At 41.8% G+C, this 25,735-nt stretch overlaps 1 protein-coding gene across 1 annotated transcript; it reads right to left on the bottom strand.

The window, feature by feature from the left end:
- Nucleotides 1-218: 218 nt before the first annotated feature.
- LOC135523700 (casein kinase I-like) lies at nt 219-8,756 on the bottom strand. Its single transcript, XM_064950535.1, has 11 exons — nt 8,468-8,756; nt 6,733-6,833; nt 6,107-6,217; nt 5,755-5,903; nt 5,309-5,537; nt 4,545-4,715; nt 3,927-4,075; nt 3,469-3,676; nt 2,653-2,792; nt 2,388-2,451; nt 219-2,181 (listed from the first exon to the last, which is right to left on the bottom strand). Exons 2-10 carry the CDS (start codon nt 6,806-6,808, stop codon nt 2,419-2,421), a joined length of 1,266 nt encoding a protein of 421 aa, XP_064806607.1. The 5' UTR covers nt 6,809-6,833; nt 8,468-8,756; the 3' UTR covers nt 219-2,181; nt 2,388-2,418.
- Between the last annotated feature and the right edge of the window lie 16,979 nt (nt 8,757-25,735).

Raw genomic sequence — 25,735 nt, forward strand, 5'->3', positions numbered from 1 at the left:
AAATCTCTCGTTTTGTTTCTTTCTCTCTGGTTGTGATTTGTGGCAAAGCGCATGTCTAATTTGAGTCAAATCGCATTTACGGGCTGATCCTGGGTCAGTTTAGTTTTACATTATTTTCCATCCTAACAGCGAAGGTAAGAATTGAAAATGTATCTAAGAACTATCAAAATGACTTCTAAAATAAATTATCCACACACAACACACAACAGACAATATAATAAGTTGTGCATATCTTTATTGACTCATAAAATATAGCCCCCCTCCCATGAATCAAAACGGTATGAACTAGCGCAGGCCTATTCCGTAAACTTTATCCACATCTGTCGTTTTTTGTTGCATTATTGCACGTAATTTACATCGTTGTATGTAATCTATGTATTTATGCACTATATGTGGTGATGCTGTGCTGTTGAGTTTGAGATGCAACAAGACAACTTTATGGAAAGGGTCACAATACAATTATTATTATTATTATACACAATATTGTTGTAATAAAATCTAAGCATGGTAAAGAAATGTACAAGATATCAGTGCACCCACACAACCATATATTCCATCTTTATTGTTATCTGCCTGCTCAGGTGTAGGCCTACCTTACATTTGACTCCCTTTGCACCGAACCAAGCCCTCCTGCAGGTCAATAAATCTCTGTTACTACATTGACGTCTTCAAACAAACAACCAAGCACATTTTTGCTTTACACAAAAACATATTTAAAGATATAAAAAAATATTTTAAAAAAAGTTATTGAGCATATAACTTTGAAATCCATCCTCTTCATTTCTCCCATGCTCCTCCTCGCATCGCCAGGATAATCCGGCTTGTTTTCTTATTATCATAATAACCAAGAACGCAGGTATTGTTCAACATTATTCTCCCTTTTGCGAAGCCTGGCATGAGAGGTTAGTGTCTTGCCTTGACTTACCAGTTAACAAAAACACCAGAACAAAAACAACCAATTGATTAAATAACTAATTTCCTCCACATAATGATAAGAAGTACCGGTCCTTTATTATATGGTCCACCATCATTTGAAGGGGCATTTTTAGCTCTTTGTTGTTGACAAATGTAATACAATACTGTGTTCACATACACCGCAGAGGGGAGTGGAACCTCAATGGAAATGTGTCAATAATCTTAACAGTAAGTGTTACAGAACCAAAATTTCCTCATTTAACGCTAGGTTAAAATCTACACATAATTATTCTTATCCTGGAATTCCTAAACAGCGAAGACGTAAAGAGAAAATGGGTGACAGTCCATCTCTCTAAGTCTCCTACCATCCCCTTCCTCCTTTGACTCTTGGTCGGTCCTTGGCTTGCTAAAACCAAAAGTACAAAAAACAAACAGTAAGACAATAAGACATTGACATACACTGACTATATGCAAACCCACTTCTCGAAGCAATTCTGATGCAAACACTTCCACTTCTCTAAGCAACTCGCAAACACTTTCACATTCATTCACATTCATCTTTTCCCTTTTCCTGAACAACGTTTTACCACATCTCTTCCTATCTCTCTTCCTTTCATTTGCACCCAATTCCTCTCAACTGAGATCACCTTGCCTACTAGTGAATAAATCCTTTTTGCTTGACCACAGGAAACCTCTGATTTTGTTCTTGTTGTTGTTGATTATAAACATACACCATTAGCAGTAAATGCAGCTGTCATAAATTGGACATTCAATGTGAGACAAATGGTTTCGACAGTGTTTTTTAAGCTACACATGAGCCCACACAACCACCTCAGCGGTGAAAACATCTAGAACAATCAGAGCTTGTCCATTTTGCACTGACATGTGCATGTTTTTATGCACATTGAGCTTCTGAGAGACGTGTATGGTCCCACTGATCATATAGCCGGAGTAATGAGAGTGAACCAGGACAGTAGTAACGAAGTCTCATTCACCAGCCGAGGCAAAGGTCTTACAAGCCCGGGAAGCAAGCCTAGACCATGAGAGTGTCTTTAAGTTGTCAATATTTCATCTTTTCACAATTTCTTCTAGTTAACTACAGTCATAGTGGACAGGAGTTCACTTCTCACACTTTCTTTCAATCCTTCGTTCCTTTCATTTTTTTCTTCCATCTTTCATCCCTCTTCAGTGTTGTTGACACACTCCTTTCTTTTTTATCCAACAATTTCAAAAGTACTTGAGTAGGTATTTGATACAATGCCATGGCTGCAAAAAAATATTAATATATTTACTTCACTTTTTACACACATTTGCAAAAAATGTCATTCAAGAAAGCATAAACATACTTAGGGCCAAATTCGAACTTGAGATCTGTGCATGCAACTCACTAGCATGAGTAAATCATGCAATGATGTTACAGGTTAGGGTTGGTCCATAGTTCACATAGTGTTGTCCCTCTGACGTGTCCTTACCTGCCAGTCCAGAGGGCCAGAGAGGAGCAGCTCACTTCCCCAGGTGTTCAAATGGCACACTGACCTGGTGGAGAGGAGAGGGGGTTAACAGAAAGCATAGGCTTAGTATAAGGTGCTGTGCATTCAACAGACATATTATACATTCACATACACAGGCAGACAAACTTCAATCCCTTTCAGAAGAGGAAGAGTGGGGGAGCAGTGGGGTTCACGATAGCAGAAAGAGAGAGCCAAATAGAGAGAGATACAATGGTAGGTAAATGACCTGTGATGTGGCGATGCGTGACTGGCCCATCTGTGCAGTGAGGTCAGAGGAGGAGATGTTGGCGGGGGCGCCACGGTGGAGCCTCATGGCCACCTTTCTCTCTCGCTCCGCACGGGACACGGCCTGTGGGGACCGGTTCCCTACACACACACACATTATTGGTCAAATGGAATCTAGTGCTGGGCTGGAACAAATGACTACACACCTTGGTTGGACTTTCCTCAAAGTTTCCTCAGCCAAGTCCAAACACAACAGATTCTTTAAGAGACTAGAGGGCTACAAACTGGAGTCATGAATTGAGCAAGTGGTTTAGTTTACACACCCACCCTCGTGTTTATGCAGTAATATCTTGTCGACTTAATGAAGTAAGTAAGTAGTGAAGTAAGTAAAAACCTAAATAGTTGGTGCATAGATCTGAAATAGTCAGTAGTAGAAAAAGAGAAGGTCTGGACTCTTAGATTTGTTTTAGTCCAAATGGAATAAACATTTTGTTTGATATTTCACTTTCATTCTAAGAATGCAGACCTTTTCAACTACTGTTTGCCTCATGACTCACCTGACGGTGCGACTCTTCTGGAAGCAGGGTTACTGTCTGCCTCATGACTCACCTGACGGTGCGACTCCTCTGGAAGCAGGATTACTCTCTGCCTCATGACTCACCTGACTGTGCGACTCCTCTGGAAGCAGGGTTACTGTCTGCCTCATGACTCACCTGACGGTGCGACTCCTCTGGAAGCAGGGTTACTGTCTGCCTCTTGACTCACCTGACTGTGTGACTCCTCTGGAAGCAGGGTTACTGTATGCCTCATGACTCACCTGACTGTGCGACTCCTCTGGAAGCAGGGTTAGAGGCTGCTGCATTGGGGCCATTTCTGATCCTGTCTACACCGCCTGGGGGGTTGCCGCCTGGGGGTAGGGCACGAGGTACCCTAGGTCCCCCGCCGATCCTCTCATCCCCCTCTTTTCCCTCTCTCCTCTCCCTCTCCCTCTCCCTCTCCCCATCCTCGGCTGTCCTGCTGGCCCCCTGAAGCAGAAAGATGTATGTTCAGGTTAGGAAGGTGCCAGGGATTCAAAATAAACTCATAGGGAACCACGTTTCCATAATCAACTATGTAAACGTCATATATTATACATTTATAATACACATGTAATCCACTAATGTATAATTGCATTTAAAATGAAAATGTAATGATAAATAAGGTCAACAAATAGATATATTGTTAATAAATTATTAATAGTGTAATAATAATGGTTAATAGGGATGCAGTACTCACAAACTTGAGCATGTTCCAGTCAAAGACATAGTCGTAGGAGAAGCCCTGTCTGTGGAACAGGTTTCTGAACAGCTGTCTCAGGTACGAGTAGTCCGGCTTGTCATCGAACCGCAGAGAGCGACAGAAGTTCAGGTAGGTGGAGAACTCAGCTGTGGATAGAGTGGGTGACAGAGAGACTCAGCTGTGGATAGAGTGGGTGACAGAGAGACTCAGCTATGGATAGAGTGGGTGACAGAAAGACTCAGCTGTGGATAGAGTGGGTGACAGAGAGACTCAGCTGTGGATAGAGTGGATGACAGAAAGACTCAGCTGTGGATAGAGTGGGTGACAGAAAGACTCAGCTGTGGATAGAGTGGGTGACAGAGAGACTCAGCTGTGGATAGAGTGGGTGACAGAGAGACTCAGCTGTGGATAGAGTGGGTGACAGAGAGACTCAGCTGTGGATAGAGTGGGTGACAGAGGGTAACCAAAGTGTCACCAAAGACTTGGGTCAAATGCACATTCATTTAGCTTGGTATTGAAAGACTACTTGAAGTGTGTTTCTAACAACACTAACACAAACACACTCATGGTTAGTGTTGTAAACCCAGGATAAAGAAACAGACTTTAGCTACTTACATGGGTATCCCTTGCAGAGCACCTCGATAGGGGTGGACATCTTCTTCTCACTGATGCGTTCGTACTTCTGCCTCTTGGTGGCGGCCTTGAGGCCCTGCCAGGGCAGAGAGCCCAGGTTGAAGTACATCAGGACGTAACCAAGAGACTCCAGGTCATCACGACGAGACTGCTCTGTAGAGAGAGGGAGGGGGAGAAGAGTGGGGGGTTGTGGGGGGAGAGAGGAGACACTATACTGATCTTATTTAGACACATAAAACAAAACAATAACGTGTATACCTTTAGAGGAGAAAGAGGAGAGAAGAGGAGTATAGAGTAAAGGAAATGAGAGAAGAGGAGCATAGAGTAAAGGAAAGGAGGGAACAGGAGCATAGAGTAAAGGAAATGAAAGAAGATGAGCATAGAGTAAAGGAAAAGAGAGAACAGGAGCATAGAGTAAATTAAAGTAGAGAACAGGAGCATAGAGTAAAGGAAATGAGAGAAAAGGAGCATAGAGTAAAGGAAAGGAGAGAACATGAGCATAGAGTAAAGGAAAGGAGAGAACAGGAGCAGAGAGTAAGGGAAAGGAGAGACAGGGGAGTGAGGGAGGGAGGAAGAGAGAGGAGATGGAGAAGGGTCAATACTCCTACTGCAGTAGTTCTGTGAATCAACCCCTGATCAATACCGACACAATCACGTAAAATCTATCGACTCTCACTACACACACAGCCGATGAAGGGTCAAACAAACGTGAACACACACGGTTAATATTACAATTAGTACTGTACCTATCCCCAGATGTGTGTTGATGGATGCGTAGCGTGCCGTGCCGGTCAGGTTCTTGTTCTCGCGGTAGGGGATGTGCTGGTGTGTGCGGGCGTCGCGGTACTTCTTGGCCAGGCCAAAGTCAATGATGTACACCAGGTTGCCCTTCTTGCCCAGGCCCATCAGGAAGTTGTCAGGCTTCACATCTCTGTGGATGAAGTTCTTAGAGTGGATATACTCAATACGGCTGATCTGGAGAGGAGAAAGTGAGTGGAGGAAGAGGGGGAAAGGAGAGAGGGAATGGTAGACTATCATTATCAGTTCCAGTTCTTGGTTAAAGCCAATAACGTTATATATAATCAAGGGGTATTCTTTGAAAATGCCAGCACAATAAAGCATATAGAGAAGCATATGATATGATAAAAAGATGAACAGAGGTTTTGGAGGAGGAGGAGGAGGCGTGCTGTACCATCTGGTCAGCCAGCAGCAGGACAGTCTTGAGGCTGAACTTGCGGGAGCAGAAGTTGAACAGATCCTCCAGACTGGGGCCTAGCAGCTCCATCACCATCACGTTGTAGTCTCCCTCTGCTCCACACCACTTTATGGATGGGATGCCCACTATAGGGAAGGGAGAGTGTGATTTATAAGCTAGTGTCACTTACTGTGGTTCGAACCCAGGTCCAGAGTAAGCCTTCTAAGTTAAAGCCTAGGCATTAGCTTGGAAAACATGCAAAACTTCAGGTTTCAGGTTAGGGTTTCCCAACATAGTCGCCCACTACTCCCACCCCTGACCACACCCTCTTGTCCCACTCCTCTCTCACCTCCTCCTTGCATCATCTTGTAGAACTTGCTCTCGATGTGGAGTTGTGGGTGTTTGGTCTTCACACATTCCAGCTTAATGGCCACCTCCTCACCCGTGGCGATGTTAATGCCTGACAGAGACACAGGAAGGGACACATACCATGACCACCTTTTGGATGATGCAATCACCATGGTCTACTCTGACACAGTCTTTTCTTTTTATGGCCAGCTTTGATGTGTTCAATGATGAAATGTGTTCAGACAGAATTTAAAAGGATATTTCGGGATTTTGGCAATGAAACCCTTTATCTATCTCTAACTTCTAGTATGAAAGAAGTTATAGGTAGTTTCGCAGCCGAATGCTAACAAGCGTTAGCGCAATGACTGGATGTCTATGGTATCTACTAACATGCTAGCAGTTACCATAGACTTCCAGTCATTGTTCTAACACTTGTTAGCAACTTCCTTCAAACTGCTCGGAGATACATAAAAATTGTATCCACAAGTTCATCTGACTGTGAAGAAGTAAATAAAAGCAGACAAAATCCTGAAGTATCCCTTTAAAGTTAGTATGCAAGGCAGTCTACTCTGGAATATGTTTATTTTGAGGTTTGTGAGAATAACTACATTAAAACAAAGGTCTTACCCAGGTAAATGTCTCCAAAAGAGCCGCTCCCTATCTTCCTGCCGAGGCGGTACTTGTTCCCCACTCTCAGTTCCATGGTTCCTGCTGTCCTTCCCAACTCACTGAGGGAGCAAACATACGGGAGGACATACATTTACATTTTAGTCATTCTTATCCAGAGTGACTTACAGGAGCAATTAGGGTTAAGTGCCTTGCTCAAGGGCACATCAACTAATTTATCACCTAGTTGGCTCAGGGATGCAAACCAGCGACCTTTCGGGTTACTGGCCTTACGCTCTTAACTGCTAGGCTACCTGCTGCCCCCTGTCCTCAATCAAACTGTAGATCGATATAGCTGAATGACGTTGTGACGCAACCCAGTTCTATCTCAATCTCATGGGGATCCAACTCAAATAAGATAAATTTGGTTACAAAATAAGAAACGGGACAAGAGAAGACTAAATGAAGACCAAGTCAGGGATGGAGAAAGAAGAAAACATTATTTAAGCCAAAATAATTGGAATGGAAGTGTGGTTAAAATGTGTGGTTAAAATGTTGATTTAAAAAAATATGTTTTTTTAACTTCTTATAAGAAAGTTGGATGATTTAACTATGGATTTGAAAAAGCTGTGTACTATGCCCCTCTGAGAGGGCATGTGCAGGGGAAAACTCAGTGTGAATCTGACTTAATAAATCCAGCACTTTGAACCAGCTGGCATCTCATACACTCCATCTCACTTCAAAGGAAACCAGCACATAAACAAATATTTAGAATAACCTCATCAGTCCCAAATTAAATTAAGCGAAACACATTTTCTTCCAGCATGCAGCGTGCATGCTTTTTCCCATCACAATACAGGAAGAGGTTTACTTTGGAAAATGGCTGTGATGTGAAAATGGCTGTGTTGAAATACATACATAGAAAAGAGAGACTGATTATAAAGATGGTAAATATTTTTAATTTGCATTTATATTCATGCTCTGTAAGGGCAGTGCACTCAGGATGCCCTGCTGGTGTCTTGTCTGTAAAGGTTGGGAGCAGAGCAAAATAGAATGTGTAACAGACGAACACTAAACAGATTATTAAAAATGAACTAATAAAGTTATAACATATTATATAATTATATTCTATTAAAAAATACAAATTCTACAGTCGTACATAATGATGGTGGATGAGATGGGATAAATCCCAACAGAGATAGAACATTTTGAAACAACGTAATGATAAATGACAGGAACTACATGCAATCTTATCATGATCATTTTACACTGTAAACCCGTCTCAGTTAAGGTCAAACTCTTGTTAATGAATGCATATACGAAACAGCTCACGTTTGTGTTAGGTAAGTAGCCTACCCTATAAGCCTATTACAAAATTGAGCCCTATTCTTGTAGCAAGGTTGAAGCGCTGCTCCATAGCAAGATGCCAGGGGCCACGTCATTTGCTGCAGATCTAAAATAGTAAATCATCCAGTCGACAGAGCTGGGAAGCTAGATTAAACCTATCCAAAAGTCTAATCAATATAATTAGGCCTATATTAGACACATTCGAATTCACGTTCAGTGTTTATTGTCAATATTTGCACAAAGCCGCACCCTTGGCTTGGGAAAACCTTCTCGGTCGAGAAAAACCCTACGTCCCTACCTTCGGATTCTAACTCTTTTGCTTGGGTCCCTGTACAAACCCCAAACAGACAAACACAATTCCCCCTTATTTACCAATGGACCCGTGCCTTTCCTCCCCTCCGTTGCTCACCGTTTTTGATCAAGCTCTTCAGGGACTGCTGCCTTCCTTCCACCGAGGTGCTGATCAGGTCGTTGTCATTCAAACAGCACCATGGACAGCGATATACGGCCGATGCGCTTGACGAACCATTCCTCACCGCCTTGCTGATCCTGATGTAAGCGTCCCGCGGTATACTCTGGTCTAGTCTGCACTGCGAATGACAGATATTTAGGTGTAAACTCAGAAATCCAGCTATTCCTCTATCTCTCGTCTCAGTTACACCATTGACAATATCAATGATGTCATTCAGCACAGACCATAAGAAAATGCCCGGATTACCTTAAAGACACCGCGCGCCTCATGCAGCTGTTGTTCCACTGTTGTGAATGTCGTGAGTTGGAGCACTTTCCAAGGCTGCTATACTCAGTCTACTGAAAGTGTTGTTGTTTGTTGAGTCTAAAAAGACTGTAGGATCAGTCCCACTGTTGTCTAATTCTAATTAACACATTTGTAACTTTTCCTTTTAAAATGAATTGATGTAGTTTGATGTATTGGTTTTGTGAGGGCTGCAAGATGTTTACCAGGTTTATTTGCCAATAAGTAGTATGCTTAATAGTAGCCTATGCTTTAATTGAGTTTAACCTGTTGGCTCTCTTCAAAAGTAAAATATCATATTCCTGCTCAAATTCAGCAATTAAATGGTATTCTTTACTTGGTAAAGATTTTTCATTGCCTTTTTTTCTAAAATAGTGAATTATTTCATTTTTCTTTAATTTTAATTTCTAAATCAGATTTAACCTTTGCTGAGTATGATCATTCCCCTAATGTATAACTTAAATGTATCCAAAATTATATTGGGTGTCGGCTTTTCTCTATGTCTACATTTGTAATGGTAAAGGTTTTAATATTATCATTTATTTAATACATGTCGGGTCTTGAAGATACGCTCTGTTCATTCTCCATATTCTGTCGCTAAGTGTATTTTCTGTTAGCGTAATTAAGCATGATACCGGAGAATGATCCGAGATCACTATGTCATGGATTTTTTAACCCAGTAAATTGTTGGGCATTTAAAATTTTAAAAATGTAGTGAATTCTTGAATAGGTTTTCTGAATTGAGAAAAAATGAGTAGTCTTTTGTAGTTGGGAGTAGTAGTCTCCAGGTGTCCTGTAAATTATTTGTAGACATGGCATTTTTCAGCTTCTTTGGAGGTTCCTTGAATCTGTCAATCTTATCGAATGTATGATTTAGGTCACCTGCTAAAATAATTGTACCTTTCTGGATTTGATCTAATATAGCTTGAATTCTGTCTAAAAACACCAGATGTGCCCCTGGTGGGATATACAATGAAATCAATGTACATTGTTCACCATGTAAGGTACAATTCAACATTAGAAAACTGCCTTCTTGGTCAGTGTGTCATGTTCGTCGTAAGGAGACCAAAGCGCAGAGTGAAGAACGCAGCGTGAAGAACACTTAACAAACTTACAAAAACAACCGTGAAGGTATAATAAACCGAGTGCAGACACAGGCAACTATACATAGACAATAACCCACAAAATACCCAAGGAATATAGCTACCTAAATATGGTCCCCAATCAGAGACAACGATAAACAGCTGCCTCTGATTGAGAACCAATCTAGGCAACCATAGACATAAAAACACCTAGACTAGGAACAACCCCATAAACATACAAAAACCCAAGACAGGTAAAAAACACATATATCACCCTCGTCACACCCTGACCTAACCAAAATAATAAAGAAAACAAAGATAACTAAGGTCAGGGAGTAACACAGTGTGCTGGGATATAAGGGAAAGGGGTGTATTCTTATTTATCAGGATGCCTACACCTCTGCTGTTACTACAGTAGGTGCCAGCATAGGCCTCGCTAACCCAAGTCCTCTTTAAATATTCAATTTCTCCTTTTTTGAAATGTAACTCTTGCAGGATTGTTTGTTTGTTGTTTCCATCAGCCCTGTGAGTTGTGCTGGCTGGAATTTTGTGGAGTACCAGCGTTAGCCTACTTTGATACTATACTAAAGCTAAAGAGGGTTGGAATAATGGAGAGGACAGTGGTTGCTGTCACAGGTGCATGATCTTTTAAATCAACAAAAATATGTCTAAAAGCAATTGTTACAGAAACAGGAAAATAACTTCAAGAGCTTTGTTCAAATACTGGTGGACTAAACTAACAAAAGAATGGATGATCTGACCAGAGGTCCAAGACCTTAAGAAAAGTTTGCAGAGAGGCGGATGTCCTGAAAGAGAGACTTGCAGCAAGATCACAACAAACGGTAAGTCCACGCAAGATCATGTCAGCACTGTCTGTGAATCATTATAGAGTATCACCAAAGGCATTACAGTACGGGTTAGAAACGCTGTGGTACCACAGTATGAGTCATAATACCCATAAAACCTAGCCAAACACGGAAATGGTTGCAATCATTTTTCTAGCATTAATTTCTTTCCATAGGGGATTTTAGCAACACTTAAAATACGGTCTGTGTTTCATGTAGACTTACCCTGGCATGATGTATTTGCCTGTATTTACTTCCCAAAAATGAAATGCTAAATAGCTGCTAATATGGCTATCATACAGAACTACAAATGCCTGTCACAAGCTTCACGTCACGCACCAGGGCCATGATGATCTGGACAACACCATAGTACCCTCCAAGCTCATCATTAAGCGCGAGGCCCTGGGTCTGAACACCGCCCTGTGCAACTGGGTCTTGGACTTCCTGACGGGCTGCCCCCAGGTGGTGAAGGTAGGAAACATCACCTCCACTCCGCTGATCCTCAACACACAAGGGTGTGTGCTCAGTCCCTTCCTGTACTCACTGTTCACCCATGACTGCGTGGCCAAGCACGCCTCCAACTGAATCATCAAGTTTGCAGACAACACAACAGTAGTAGGCTTGATTACTAACGATGACGAGACAGCCTACAGGGAGGAGGTGAGGGCTCTGGGAGTGTGGTACCTCTCACTCAACGTCCACAAAACAAAAGAGATGATCGTGGACTTCAGGAAACAGCAGATGGTGCACCCCTCTATCCTCATCGACGGGACAGCAGTGGAGAAGGTGGAAGCTTTAAGTTCCTCAGCGTACACATCACTGACAAACTGAAATGGACCACCCACACAGACAGTGTGGAGAAGAAGGTACAACAGAGCCTCTTCAACCTCAGGAGGCTAAAGAGATTTGGCTTGTCACCTAAAACCCTCACAAACTATTACAGATGCACAATTGAAAGCATCCTGTCGGGCTGCATCCCCGCCTGGTACGGCAACTGCAGAGGGTGGTGCGGTCTGCCCAACACATTATCGGGGGCAAGCTACCCACCCTCCAGGACATCTACAGCACCCAATGTCACAGGAAGGCCAAAAAGATCATCAAGGACATCAACCACCCAAACCACTGCCTGTTCACCCCGCTATCATCCAGAAGGTGAGGTCAGTACAGGTGCATCAAAGCTGGGACCGAGAGCCTGAAAAACAGCTTCTATCTCAAGGCCATCAGCCTCCTAAACAGCCATCACTAGCACATTAGAGGCGGATGCCTATAGGCATAGACTAGAAATCACTGACCACTTTAAGGAATAGAACACTAGTCACTTTAATAATGTTACATATCTGGCATTACTCATCTCATATGTATATACTGTATTCTATACTATTCTACAGTATCTTACTCACTTAATGTTTATGTCACAACTTCTGCCAAAGTTGGTCCCTCTCCTTGTTCGGGCGACGTTCGGCGGTCAACGTCACCGACCTTCTAGCCATCGCCGATCCACTTTTCATTTTCCATCAGTCTTCCAATCCTTTGTAGACAAGATTTTCAGGGACCTGCACGAGCAGGGTGTAGTGGTGTATATTGATGATGATAGCCTGATATACTCCGCTACACGCGCCGAGCATGTGTCCCTGGTGCGCAGGGTGCTTGGTCACCTGTTGGAGCATGACCTGTACGTCAAGGCTGAGAAATGTCTGTTTTTCTAGCAGTCCATCTCCTTCCTAGGGTATCGCATTTCCACCTCAGGGGTGGAGATGGAGAGTGACCTCATTTCAGCCGTGCGTAATTGGCCGACTCCCACCACGGTAAAGGAGGTGCAGTGGTTCTTAGGGTTTGCCAACTACTACCGGAGGTTTATCCAAGGTTTTGGTCAGGTAGCGGCTCCCATTACCTCACCGCTGAAGGGGTGCCTCGGTTCGTTTGCAGTGGTCGGGTGACGTGGACAGAGCTTTTAGTCACCTGAGGGCTCTGCTTACCTCAGCTCCTGTGCTGGCCCATCCGGATCCCTCTTTGGCGTTCATAGTGGAAGTGGACGCGTCCGAGGCTGGGATAGGAGCTGTGCTCCCTCAGCGCTCGGGTACGCCACCGAAGCTCCGCCCCTGTGCCTTCTTCTCGAAGAAGCTCAGCCCGGAGGATCCTGGTCGTTGTGGATCGTTTCTCTAAGTCCTGTCATCTCCTCCCTCTGCCTGTTCTCTCTACAGCCCTACAGACTGCGGAGGCCTTGTTTACACACGTCTTCCGGCACTACGGGGTGCCTGAGGATATAGTGTCTGATCGGGGTCCTCAGTTCACGTCTATGGTCTGGGAGGCGTTCATGGAACGTCTGGGGGTCTCGATCAGCCTTACTTCAGGGTTTCACCCCGAGAGTAATGGGCAGGTGGAGAGAGTTAACCAGGATGTGGGCAGGTTTCTGCGGTCCTATTGCCAGGACCAGCCAGGGGAGTGGGTGGTGTTCATGCCCTGGGCCGAGATGGCACAGAACTCGCTTCGCCACTCCTCCACTAACCTCTCTCCCTTCCAGTGCATACTGGGTTACCAGCCGGTTCTGGTGCCTTGGCATCAGAGTCAGACCGAGATTCTGGATGAACTATTCGATGTTAGCTACACTTGGTAATTATTAAATTGTCTAAATTTGTTTAAATAGACGATTCTGAAATCTGTCTTGGGCAAGATTTAAATGTACACAATACCTGTCATCTAGCTAGCTAGTTAGCCACTAGCTCTCAAAAACCTGTCTTCTCCGTATGTAGGGTTTTTAGTGAGTACATTCACCCACTGTTAGCTCCATGTGAACTACAATTATGATGCTGTGTTTTAAAGTTTATAAACAGCAATAATAATTGTTTTTAAACCGTTTAAAAAAACATATGCTGATGTCTACCTTATCTTTCATATCAGTGAGAAATAATCTTTCAAATAAAAATATATAGTTACTGTAGCAGTTTTGCACAGATCCACATGCTGTGTGTGCCTCCAGTTAACGAACTGCACTTCCTCCCCAGTTATGCTTACACACAGGTGTTCTGAGCACGCTGGATAGCAAATTAACACTGGTGGCTGCCTATGTCTTCCGTAAACAAATGATGTAACATGGAGATATAGCTGTGTGGGAACACTAAACCTAACCCTATACAGTGCCTTCAGAAAGTATTCATACTCCTTGACTTATTACACATTTTTGTTGTGTTACAGCCTGAATTCAAAATGGATAACTTTTTGTTTTCTCACCCATCTACACACAATACACTATAATGATGAAGAGAAAACATGTTTTTAGAAAAATTTGCCAATCTATTGAAAATTAAATACAGAAATATCTTAATTACATAATAATTCACAACCCTGAGTCAATTATTTGTTGAAGAACCTTCAGCTGCGATTACAGTTGTGTCTTTCTGGGTAAGTCGCTAAAAGATTTTCACACCTGCGCAACATTTGCCCGATATTATTTTAAAAATTCCTCTATCTATGTCAAATTTGTTGTTGATCATTGCTAGACAATCATTTTCAGGTCTTGCCATAGACTTTCAAGTAGATTTAAGTCAAAACTGTAACTTGGCCACTCAGGAACTTTCACGGTCTTTGTGGTAAGCAACTTTTGTGTAGATTTGGCCATGTGCTTTAGGTTATTGTCTTGCTGAAAGGTGAATTAATTTCCCAGTGTCTGCTGGAGAACAGACTGAATCCTCTAAGATTTTGCCTGTGCTTAGCTCCATTCTGTTTCATTTTTACCCTGAAAAACGCCACAATCCCTAACGATTACAAGCATACTCATAACAAGATGCAGCCACCACTATGCTTGAAAATATGGAGAGTGGTACTCAGTAATGTGTTGTATTGGATTTGCCCCAAACATAACACTTTGTATTCAGGACAAAAAGTTAAATGCTTTGTCACATTTTTTGCAATATTGCATCAGTGCCTTATTGCAAACAGGATGCAAGTTATGGAATATTTGTATACTGTACAAGCTTCCTTCTTCTCAATTAGGTTAATATTGTGGAGTAACTACAATGTTGTTGATCCATCCTCAGTTTATTCCTATCACAGCCATTCAACTCTATAACTGCTTTAAAGACACCAGAGATTTCCTTCTCTCCAGCAACTGAGTTAGGAAGGACGCCTGTATCTTTGTAGTGACTGGGTGTATTGATACACCAACCAAAGTGTAATTTAAGAACTTCACCATGCTTAAAGGGATATATTTGTATTTCTTTTTTTACTTGTCTTGGCACCAATAGGTGCCCTTCTTTGCTCGGCATTTGAAAACCTCCTTGGTCTTTGTGGTTTAATCTGTTTTTGAAATGCATTGCTCAACTGAGGGACCTTACAGACAATTGTATGTGTGGGCTACAGAGGGAGACCATGCATTTTTTAGACATATTTAACCCGTTTTTGGGGTAGACACAAAACTACCTTCATACTTCCATTCATTTTTAAAATACCGTACCGGTTACCTTCAGACGAGTCCTGTGACACATTAGTTTGTAGCCGAAACGGTTCGGACGCTACAAGCAGAAGTTGGAACATCGACGATACAGACTACAGAAGATTTCCCTGACATTTTTGGGGGTCGTAGAGCAAAACGGAGACCACCATTGTGTTTGTGAGTGTCTCCCCTTTCCATAGAGTGGACAAACCGTTTGGACACTACAGATATTTTCGTGAGGAGACCAATTTCGGAATGTCTCATGGTCTGACAAACACCGCTCTAACTCTGCCACCTTTCAACTCTGATGTAGAAGTGCAACAATGGCGCATGTGGCGGATTGAGACGCATCCAATGCAAGAAAACATATCTCTAGCTTAAACTGACAGATTTTTATCTTTAATCGACTCAATCTAGGGGGTTAAATCCACTTCAATGAGGGTAGATGAAGGGGAGGAAACAGGTTAAAGAGGGATTTTTAAGCCTGAAGACAATTGAGACATAAACTGTGTACGTCTGCCATTCAGAGGGTGAATGGGCAAGACAAAATATTGAAGTGCCTTTGAACAGGGTATGGTAGTAGATGCCAGGTGCACAAGCTTGTGTCAGGAACTGAAACGCGGCTGGGTTTTTCACACTCAACCGTTTCTAATATGTACTGTATCAAGAATGGTCCACCACCTGAAGGACATACAGCCAATTTGACACAACTGTGGGAAGCATTGGAGTCCACATGGGCCAGCATCCCTGTGAAATGCTTTCGACACCTTGTAGAGTCAATGCCCCGAAGGGTTGAAGCTGTTCTGAAGGCAAAAGAGGTGCAAGTCAATATTAGGAAGGTGTTCCTAATGTTAGGTATACTCAGTGTATACCACCATTCATTTTTTAAACTGTCACTTGGCTCCCTTCAGTGTGCCTTCATTGTGTAGCCCAAAATGTTTGGACGCTACAGACAGAAACTGGCAGATCGGCGGTACTGACATCAGACGAGTCCTGTGACACTTTTGGGGGTCGTGGAGGATGCGGTGGATTGAGACGCAGCACATGCAGAAAAAACAGATATCTCTCGCTTAAACAGATGGATTTTGATGGGGATTTTTATTATTATGCGGGGCGCTTACATCGACTCCAGGAGGTTTAAGCACATTTTCACTCCTGAACTTATTTAGGCTTGCCATAGCATAGGGGTTGAATACTTATATTAGTTTTATAATTGAATTGTAAACATTTTGAAAAACATAATTCCACTTTGACATTGTTGGGTGTTGTGTGACCAAAAATGGGTGACCAAAAATCAGTGACCAATTTGATACATTTTTAATCCAGGCTGTAACACAACAAAATGTGGAAAAAGTCAAGGTGGTGTGAATACTTTCTGAAGGCCCTGTAAAGGTGTGTAGCAATTTAAACTTAAATATATATATATATATATATATATATATATATATATATATATATATATATATATATACAGTGCCTTGCGAAAGTATTCGGCCCCCTTGAACTTTGCGACCTTTTGCCACATTTCAGGCTTCAAACATAAAGATATAAAACTGTATTTTTTTGTGAAGAATCAACAACAAGTGGGACACAATCATGAAGTGGAACGACATTCATTGGATATTTCAAACTTTTTTAACAAATCAAAAACTGAAAAATTGGGCATGCAAAATTATTCAGCCCCCTTAAGTTTATACTTTGTAGCGCCACCTTTTGCTGCGATTACAGCTGTAAGTCGCTTGGGGTATGTCTCTATCAGTTTTGCACATCGAGAGACTGAAATTTTTTCCCATTCCTCCTTGCAAAACAGCTCGAGCTCAGTGAGGTTGGATGGAGAGCATTTGTGAACAGCAGTTCACTTCTTTCCACAGATTCTCGATTGGATTCAGGTCTGGACTTTGACTTGTCCATTCTAACACCTGGATATGTTTATTTTTGAACCATTCCATTGTAGATTTTGCTTTATGTTTTGGATCATTGTCTTGTTGGAAGACAAATCTCCGTCCCAGTCTCAGGTCTTTTGCAGACTCCATCAGGTTTTCTTCCAGAATGGTCCTGTATTTGGCTCCATCCATCTTCCCATCAATTTTAACCATCTTCCCTGTCCCTGCTGAAGAAAATCAGGCCCAAACCATGATGCTGCCACCACCATGTTTGACAGTGGAGATGGTGTGTTCAGGGTGATGAGCTGTGTTGCTTTTACGCCAAACATAACGTTTTGCATTGTTGCCAAAAAGTTCAATTTTGGTTTCATCTGACCAGAGCACCTTCTTCCACATGTTTGGTGTGTCTCCCAGGTGGCTTGTGGCAAACTTTAAACAACACTTTTTATGGATATCTTTAAGAAATGGCTTTCTTCTTGCCACTCTTCCATAAAGGCCAGATTTGTGCAATATACGACTGATTGTTGTCCTATGTACAGAGTCTCCCACCTCAGCTGTAGATCTCTGCAGTTCATCCAGAGTGATCATGGGCCTCTTGGCTGCATCTCTGATCAGTCTTCTCCTTGTATGAGCTGAAGGTTTAGAGGGACGGCCAGGTCTTGGTAGATTTGCAGTGGTCTGATACTCCTTCCATTTCAATATTATCGCTTGCACAGTGCTCCTTGGGATGTTTAAAGCTTGGGAAATTGTTTTGTATCCAAATCCAGCTTTAAACTTCTTCACAACAGTATCTCGGACCTGCCTGGTGTGTTCCTTGTTCTTCATGATGCTCTCTGCGCTTTTAACGGACCTCTGAGACTATCACAGTGCAGGTGCATTTATACGGAGACTTGATTACACACAGGTGGATTGTATTTATCATCATTAGTCATTTAGGTCAACATTGGATTATTCAGAGATCCTCACTGAACTTCTGGAGAGAGTTTGCTGCACTGAAAGTAAAGGGGCTGAATAATTTTGCACGCCCAATTTTTCAGTTTTTGATTTGTTAAAAAAGTTTGAAATATCCAATAAATGTCGTTCCACTTCATGATTGTGTCCCACTTGTTGTTGATTCTTCACAAAAAATACAGTTTTATATCTTTATGTTTGAAGCCTGAAATGTGGCAAAAGGTCGCAAAGTTCAAGGGGGCCGAATACTTTCGCAAGGCACTGTATATATTTCTAGCTAATATGAAAAATACGATCCGTATGTTTCCAAAACCGCACTCCAAGCCATATGCTTTAACGTTCAGAACGAGCTTTAGGGATCTTAACAAAACTCAACCAACCAGAAGACACCATCGTCAACAGACGCTAAAGCAATTAGCGTCTATGAATGGGGTAGTTAGCAACATTATCCTGGCTAGATGGCTACATTAGCAGTCTATTTAAATGCATGTGAAATTCATACACATTTGTTTAGCTTTCTTTGGCTTTAATAAACCAACAGTTTAACTTGATAGTTAAACTAGCTATCTAACTTAGATGGTGAAGCAAGCATTCTAGATAATGTTTGCTTGTATCTGTGGGTGAGGGGTGGGTAGCCTAATTCAAGTACAAATTGACTTGTAGCTACCTTAGCTAGCTGTATTATTTTGGTCTGGCTTTCCGAGAGGTTTCGGAGATGGATTGATTAGCATCCCCTCAAGTCAACAGTGTGCTTGCTTTACTGCGGGAAGACATTGGTCCATTTACTGTTACTGTTATAGCTAGTAGGCAAGGTTATTCCTCATATGGTGGATTTTAAATTAATTGGTATTCACAGATTTGTTTTTGGGTAAAATTACTTGTCATGTTATTGATGCCAAAATTCTAACCAAATAAAATAAAATGTTATTTGTCACATGCGCCAAACACCATGAAATTCTTCCTTATGAGTCCTTAACCAACAATGCAGTTTTAAGTAAAAATAAGAGTTTATAAAATATTTACTAATACAACAAAATAACAATAACGAGGCTATATATACAGGGCGTACCGGTACCGAGTCAATGAGAAGATTGTCCTTCTGGAAGGTTCTCCCATCACCACAGCGGAACTTGGTCACCTCCCTGACCAAGGCCCTTCTCCCCCGATTGTTCAGTTTGGCTGGGTGGCCAGCTCTAGGAAGAGTCTTGGTGGTTCAAAACTTCTTCCATTTCAGAATGATGGAGGCCACTGTGTTCTTGGGGACCTTCAATGCAGCAGAAATGTTTTGTTACCCTTCCCCAGATCTGTGCCTCGACACAATCCTGTCTTGGAGCTCTACGGACAATTCCTTTGACCTCATGGCTTGGTTTTTGCTCTAACATGCGCTGTCAACTGTCAACTGTGGGACCTTATATAGACAGGTTTGTGCCTTTTCAAATCATGTCCAGTCAATTGTTTTTACCACAGTTGGACTCCAATCAAGTTGTAGAAACATCTCAAGAATGATCAATGGAAACAGGATGCACCTCAGCACAATTTTGAGTCTCATAGCAAAGGGTCTGAATACTTATGTAAATAAGCTATTTCTGTTTTGTTTTTTTCAATACATTTACAAACATTTCTGAAAAACTGTTTCCGCTTTTTCATTATGGGCTATCGTGTGTAGATTGACGAGGTAAAAAAATATTTGTATCCATTTTAGAATAAGGCTGTAACATAACAAAATGTGGAAAAAGTCAAGCGGTCTGAATACTTTCCGAATACACTGTACGTACGGTCACTGTGGGGACAATGTCATTGATGCACTTATTGATGAAGGTGACTGATAGTATACTCCTCAATGCCATCATATGAATCCTGGAATATATTCCAGTCTGTGCTGTCGTTTAGCATTTGCGTCATCTGACAAACCATTTTGTCAAACCAATACAACAATACAATAAACACAATAAATACAACAAACCATTTTGATGGTATTGATATATAACGCATGCACCACTCTCAAGTTGAGACTTCTTGACTGATGCTAAATGTGGCTGCTGTGAAGAAGGGAGCAGCTGCGGACTAGAAGACTACAGTCATAGCAGCAGTGGTCCACACATGCCCTGACTGTTGAGTGAGTATTTTTGGCTGGTACTGTATGTGCCTTTAGGTTCCTCTCTATGTGTAGGCTGTTGTACTGGCATGTGTGGTACAGTCTTTTATATGTGTATTCATTTGTTACATCGTATTGCTTTGTTTATCATTTGTGTCAACTTTGAATTCAATCTAAACCACAGATTAATTTCCTCCATTTTGTACATGACATTTAGACGTAGACCTGAAGACATTCAAGCAGCACTTAGAGAGCAAGCATCTCCAGTCTCCACTGGTCCCAGTACTGGTTGATGCGCAGGCCTAAGTGACCACACACACTTTAATGGACCTACAGGTGGGTTAAGATTCTTCCATCATTTACACATTGTTGACATAGTGTAAACCATCATGTTGTCAACCAAATTCTGTCCTCAATGCTTAAGTTGTATTGTGTATGTCTCAATTGGTGGAAATGCTGTGATCAATCATCTTTAATGCTGTGATCACTCATCGTCTTTAATGTTGTGTTCACTCGTCTTTAATGCTGTGATCACTCATCGTCTTTAATGCTGTGATCACTCATCGTCTTTAATGTTGTGATCACTCGTCTTTCATGCTGTGATCACTCATCGTCTTTAATGTTGTGTTCACTCGTCTTTAATGCTGTGATCACTCATCGTCTTTAATGCTGTGATCACTCATCGTCTTTAATGTTGTGATCACTCGTCTTTCATGCTGTGATCACTCATCGTCTTTAATGTTGTGTTCACTCGTCTTTAATGCTGTGATCACTCATCGTCTTTAATGCTGTGATCACTCATCGTCTTTAATGTTGTGATCACTCGTCTTTCATGCTGTGATCACTCATCACCCCCCCCCCCCGAGTATGTCTGGACATGGGCAGGATATTTGTGACAACAACCTGAAAGGGGTGCAGAAGCACACATCACCCCATTTTTATGTTTATTCCATGGCCATCCATCCCTCTAGCAATGTCCCATTGTCCCTCAACTTCGGACACTTTGGAACTCTTCATTTTATCTTTATAAATCCACTCTACCTTCACCCGTTTTGCCTACGCTGCTTCCTTAACTTGTTCTTCTCCTAATTTGATAACATCTAGACTCGGTAACACGTTTTAAAGTGTTGTGGTGTACTGTTTCTGCGACCTTTTTTAAACCTGTGTAATGTTGTCCTGCTTATTCTGGGATTTAGGCTGAATGCAGTGGTAAATATGCTGCTCACAATTGACAGCAGCAACACAGACCTGTTAAATTGACAAGAATGATGTTGATATAACTGTGTTTAGGCATGACTTCCTTGTTTTGAGTTAAGTGTATTTCTCATTCTGCTGGAGTTGACCTAGTATTACATATTAAACCTACCTTAAGGGCAGTTTGATATTTACTGGGGTAAGAGGGCTGGTCCAAAAAAGGGGAGGGTTGTCAAACGTAATTAAAAAAAATATTTGGCACGGGAGGGTGGTGTTTTCCCCCGGAAGGTTTTACTATATCTCTTCCATGTAGTCACATTTCCTCATCTGCTCCTCTCCTATCAAGATGATTTGGTGCTAACCTTATGCACTACTTTTTTCTGTGTGCTTACTATACCACAGGTCAATGTAGTCTACCAGTCAATTGTCTATCCTGCCCTCTACCCATAGTGACAATAGTGGTAGTTGGATCATTTGTCCATATCCGCAATAGGTGTACTAACAATCATACCACACATAAAATCATTCAAATCTGCACCAATTTTCAATATAAATCCACAAGATAGAGCTGATAGGCAGCTCAAAAAGCTCCCCTATTGATCTTGTTTAGGGACAATAAAATTATACTACCTAGACTAGCCTATACCACCACATTCCAATGAACAATTGAGTACAATTCATCTCTAGGCTCTAAACTACATTAAAAATGTAATTTGAATAATGGCACAAAAGCACCGTTATTTGAATGTTCCATTCCATTTGGATCAATTGTGGGTCCACTCTCTACGGTTTAAAGAAAGACACAGTCTCAGGCCAGTCTGGTTGTATTTTTTACTTTTGATACTGATGTGCTGTCTGCAGGGCCTAAAATTAACATCCGCCACCCGCCAAGTGCAGGTAGATTTGGGCATTTGTGAGTAAGATTTTAGCTAATCACACAAAGAACTACGAATCCTATAATATCCCACCTCTGCGCAACACTGCCTGGCTTGGGAGCTGTGCGCACTGTGATTGAAGTGCTGAAGTAAGATTCATTTTTAGAAGCGCTGTGCACAGGCATAAAAGTTGATCAAATTTACCCCTAAAGTAAACTAAAGTGAGACTTTGTCCTTGTGTTTCTTAGCTATTTAAATTGTTTTGTTCACAAGCTCGGTTGCTAGAGACATATTGGCTACCAGTCAGATTCTCTCTCTCACAGGCAGGTGTAATTATGGCATAAATATATTTTGGCTGGTAAAAATCTGAGTGGCTGGTAGATTGTTAAACTGCCACATTGGCTGGTGGACCAAAAAGTCAATTTCAGGCCCTGGCTGTCTGTTGTCGATCATCATTCCCCCAAGTTGTCCTGTATAGTATGGCCACATAGGCCTTATCCTCACAGCAGTTATTACAAAAAGATGAAGACTTGTTCTGCCTCCGATCCGAGCAGCTATTCTTCGATCTAGAACCTAACACTTCAATAGCCTAAGTATTTTCCATTTCAATTATTAAATGACCTTTTATGTGACTTAAAGACAACTAGTCACAATGAAAATTCCTTGCATATATTTTATATAATTATAAATATAGCATCAAAATGCTGAAAATCTTATTTCCCACAAGCTGATCATTGTCTGCACCCGGCTCTGATCTTAGTGTAATGAAACAGGTAGGGAGAGTGAGCTTGCTCGTGGTGGTCGGCGAACCCTCAACCTTCTGACCCGTAGCCATGTGTGGCATTGACTGTAACACAAAACCAGCCTGAAAAGGTAAAGCCGATATCCACGTGTAAACACAGGGTTGCTACAGTTAGTTCTTTATAGTGGTAATAATCAATTTATTTTATGGAGGGGGAGGGTGTGCATATAAACTCAGCAAAAAAATAAATGTCCTCTCACTGTCAACTGCATTTATTTTCAGCAAACTTAATATTTGTATGAACATAAGATCCAACAACTGAGACATAAACTGAACAAGTTCCACAGACATGTGACTAATAGAAATGGAATAATGTGTCCCTGAATAGCGTTTCAATCGGAGACGTCACTTGCTCTGAGACCTTGAAGTAGTGGTTCCCCTTGCTCTGCAAGGTCCGCGGCTTTTGTGGAGCGATGGGTAACGATGCTTCGAGGGTGACTGTTGATGTGTGCAGAGGGTCCCTGGTTCGCGCCCGGCGAGGGGACAGTCTAAAGTTATACTGTTACATAGGTGCATTCTTGTCAAATAAATATGATTGTGGATACATTCTGCAATGAGTTAATCTGGCTTTGAGGGTATTAAATAGGCTGAACGAGAAAAGGATCTGGTAAAATAAGGGTAGCCTAGTATTCATGTCATAATAATAGTAGAGAGAATGATTTATTTCTGCTTTTATTTCTTTCATCATATTCTCAGTGGGTCAGAAGTTAACATACTCAATTAGTATTTGGTAGCATTGCCTTTAAATTGTTTAACTTGGGTCAAACATTTTGGGTAGCCTTCCACAATAAGTTGGGTGAATTGTGGCCCATTCCTCTTGACAGAGCTGCTGTAACTGAGTCAGGTTTGTAGGCCTCCTTGTTTGCAGACACTTTTTCAGTTCTGCCCACAAATTTTATATGGGATTGTGGTCATGGCCTTGTGATGGCCAGTCCAAATACCTTGATTTTGTTGTCCTTAAGCCATTTTGTCACAACTTTGGAAGTATGCTTGGGGTCATTGTCCATTTGGAAGACCCATTTGCGACCAAGCTTTAACTTCCCGACTGATATCTTGAGATGTTTCTTCAATATATCCACATCATTTTCTTTCCTCATGATGACATCTATTTTGGGAAGAGCATCAGTCCATCCTGCAGCAAAGCACCCTCACAACATGATGGTGCCACCCCGTGCTTCACGGTTGGGATGGTGTTCTTCGGCTTGCAAGCCTCTCCCTTTTTCCTCCAAACATAACGATGGTTATGGCCAAACAGTTCTATTTTTTGTTTCATCGGATCAGAGGACATTTCTCCAAAAAGTACGATCTTTGTCCCCACGTGCAGTTGCAAACAGTAGTCTATCTTTTATATGGCGGTTTTGGAGCAGTGGCTTCTTCCTTGCTGAGCGGCCTCTCAGGTTATGTCGATATAGGACTCATTTTACTGTGGATATAGATACTTTTGTACCCGTTTCCTCCAGCTTCTATAGGCATGACATAATTATCGGGAATTTTCCAAGCTGTTTAAAGCCACAGTCAACTTATTGTATGTAAACGTCTGACCCACTTTCCAGTGGGGTACAGTGAATTATAAGTGAAATAATCTGTATGTAAACAATTGTTGGAAAAATGACTTATGTCATGAACAAAGTAGATGTCCTAACTGACTTGCCAAAACTCATAGTTTGTTAACAAGACAATTGTGGAGTGGTTGAAAAACAAGTTTTAATGACTTGTTTTAATGACAACCTAAGTGTATGTAAACTTCCAACTTCAACTGTACTTTGATGCTAATTAGCTTTTTTCGAATCTAAGAGTAAATAGAGCCAGATATATTGATTAAAGTTACCTTGTCTGAGATTGATTTAACATGGTCGTCAAAATGTCACGCCAGGGGAAAACCTACATGAAACAGGCCTCGGTTGAAGTGGTTCTAAAGTCCCCTATTGGAAAATTGAATGGCGGAAAAAAAACAAATGAGAACATTTTCTGTGGGATTCTATTACAGATGACTGTGAAAACAGACTATAGAGGGACAATCCAGGAGGAATAACATTGTTGTGGATGACATACCAGAGTCTCCACATGAGACCTGGATGGAGTCCGAGGAGAAAGTGAGAAAAGATTTCACCAAAAAGCTGCAGATGGATCATAGGACGATTGAGGTGGAGTGTGTTCACAGGTCTGGAAAACCTGTAACCAGCCCAGGTGACAGTCCCAGGCTGATAGTGGTCAAGTTCCTAAGGTCAAGGACAAGATGGCTGTTCTGGAGAGAGCCAAGAACTTGAGGAACCAACATCTTACTCAACGAGGACTTCTCTGAAGCTTTGCCCCAGAGGTGGAAGGAACTTATCCCAGCTATGAAACCTGCCAGAGAGTGTGGGGACATTGCTTAGGCTTACACCCGCTACGACAAGCTCATTGTCCACCCTTCCTCGCAAAAGCCTGGGAGGAGTGAGAGCCAAGCTTTTGGGTCAGTAGCTTCAACCCATCACACACACGCACACACACACCAACTGACACTCACAAGTGCCTGATTGTTTGACTAACAGTCAGTCAAACAATGTTTAAATTGTTATTTTACTTATTTTCTTTTCACTGATAAGCGAGCCTCAGTGAGTCTGACACAAGTAGCCTTTGAAATAAGGTTCATGAAATCAATAACTTGTTAACATCACATAACATTCCTATACTGGCCATCTCTGAAACTCACTTTGATCATTCCTTTGACGATACAGCAGTAGCAATACAGGGATATAACATCTACAGAAGACACAGGAATGCCTGT

Source organism: Oncorhynchus masou, chromosome 31 (genome assembly GCF_036934945.1).
Source record: "Oncorhynchus masou masou isolate Uvic2021 chromosome 31, UVic_Omas_1.1, whole genome shotgun sequence".
NCBI classification, from domain to species: Eukaryota; Metazoa; Chordata; class Actinopteri; order Salmoniformes; family Salmonidae; genus Oncorhynchus; species Oncorhynchus masou.

Coding starts and splice junctions, on each gene's coding strand:
- LOC135523700 (XM_064950535.1), bottom strand. CDS start 6,808: ATGGAACTGAGAGTGGGGAACAAGTACCGCCTCGGCAGGAAGATAGGG. Junction 5,538..5,754: donor TGCTGCTGGCTGACCAGATG/GTACAGCACGCC, acceptor TCTCCTCTCCAG/ATCAGCCGTATTGAGTATAT. Junction 2,793..3,468: donor CAGAGGAGTCGCACAGTCAG/GTGAGTCATGAG, acceptor GTGTGTGTGTAG/GGAACCGGTCCCCACAGGCC.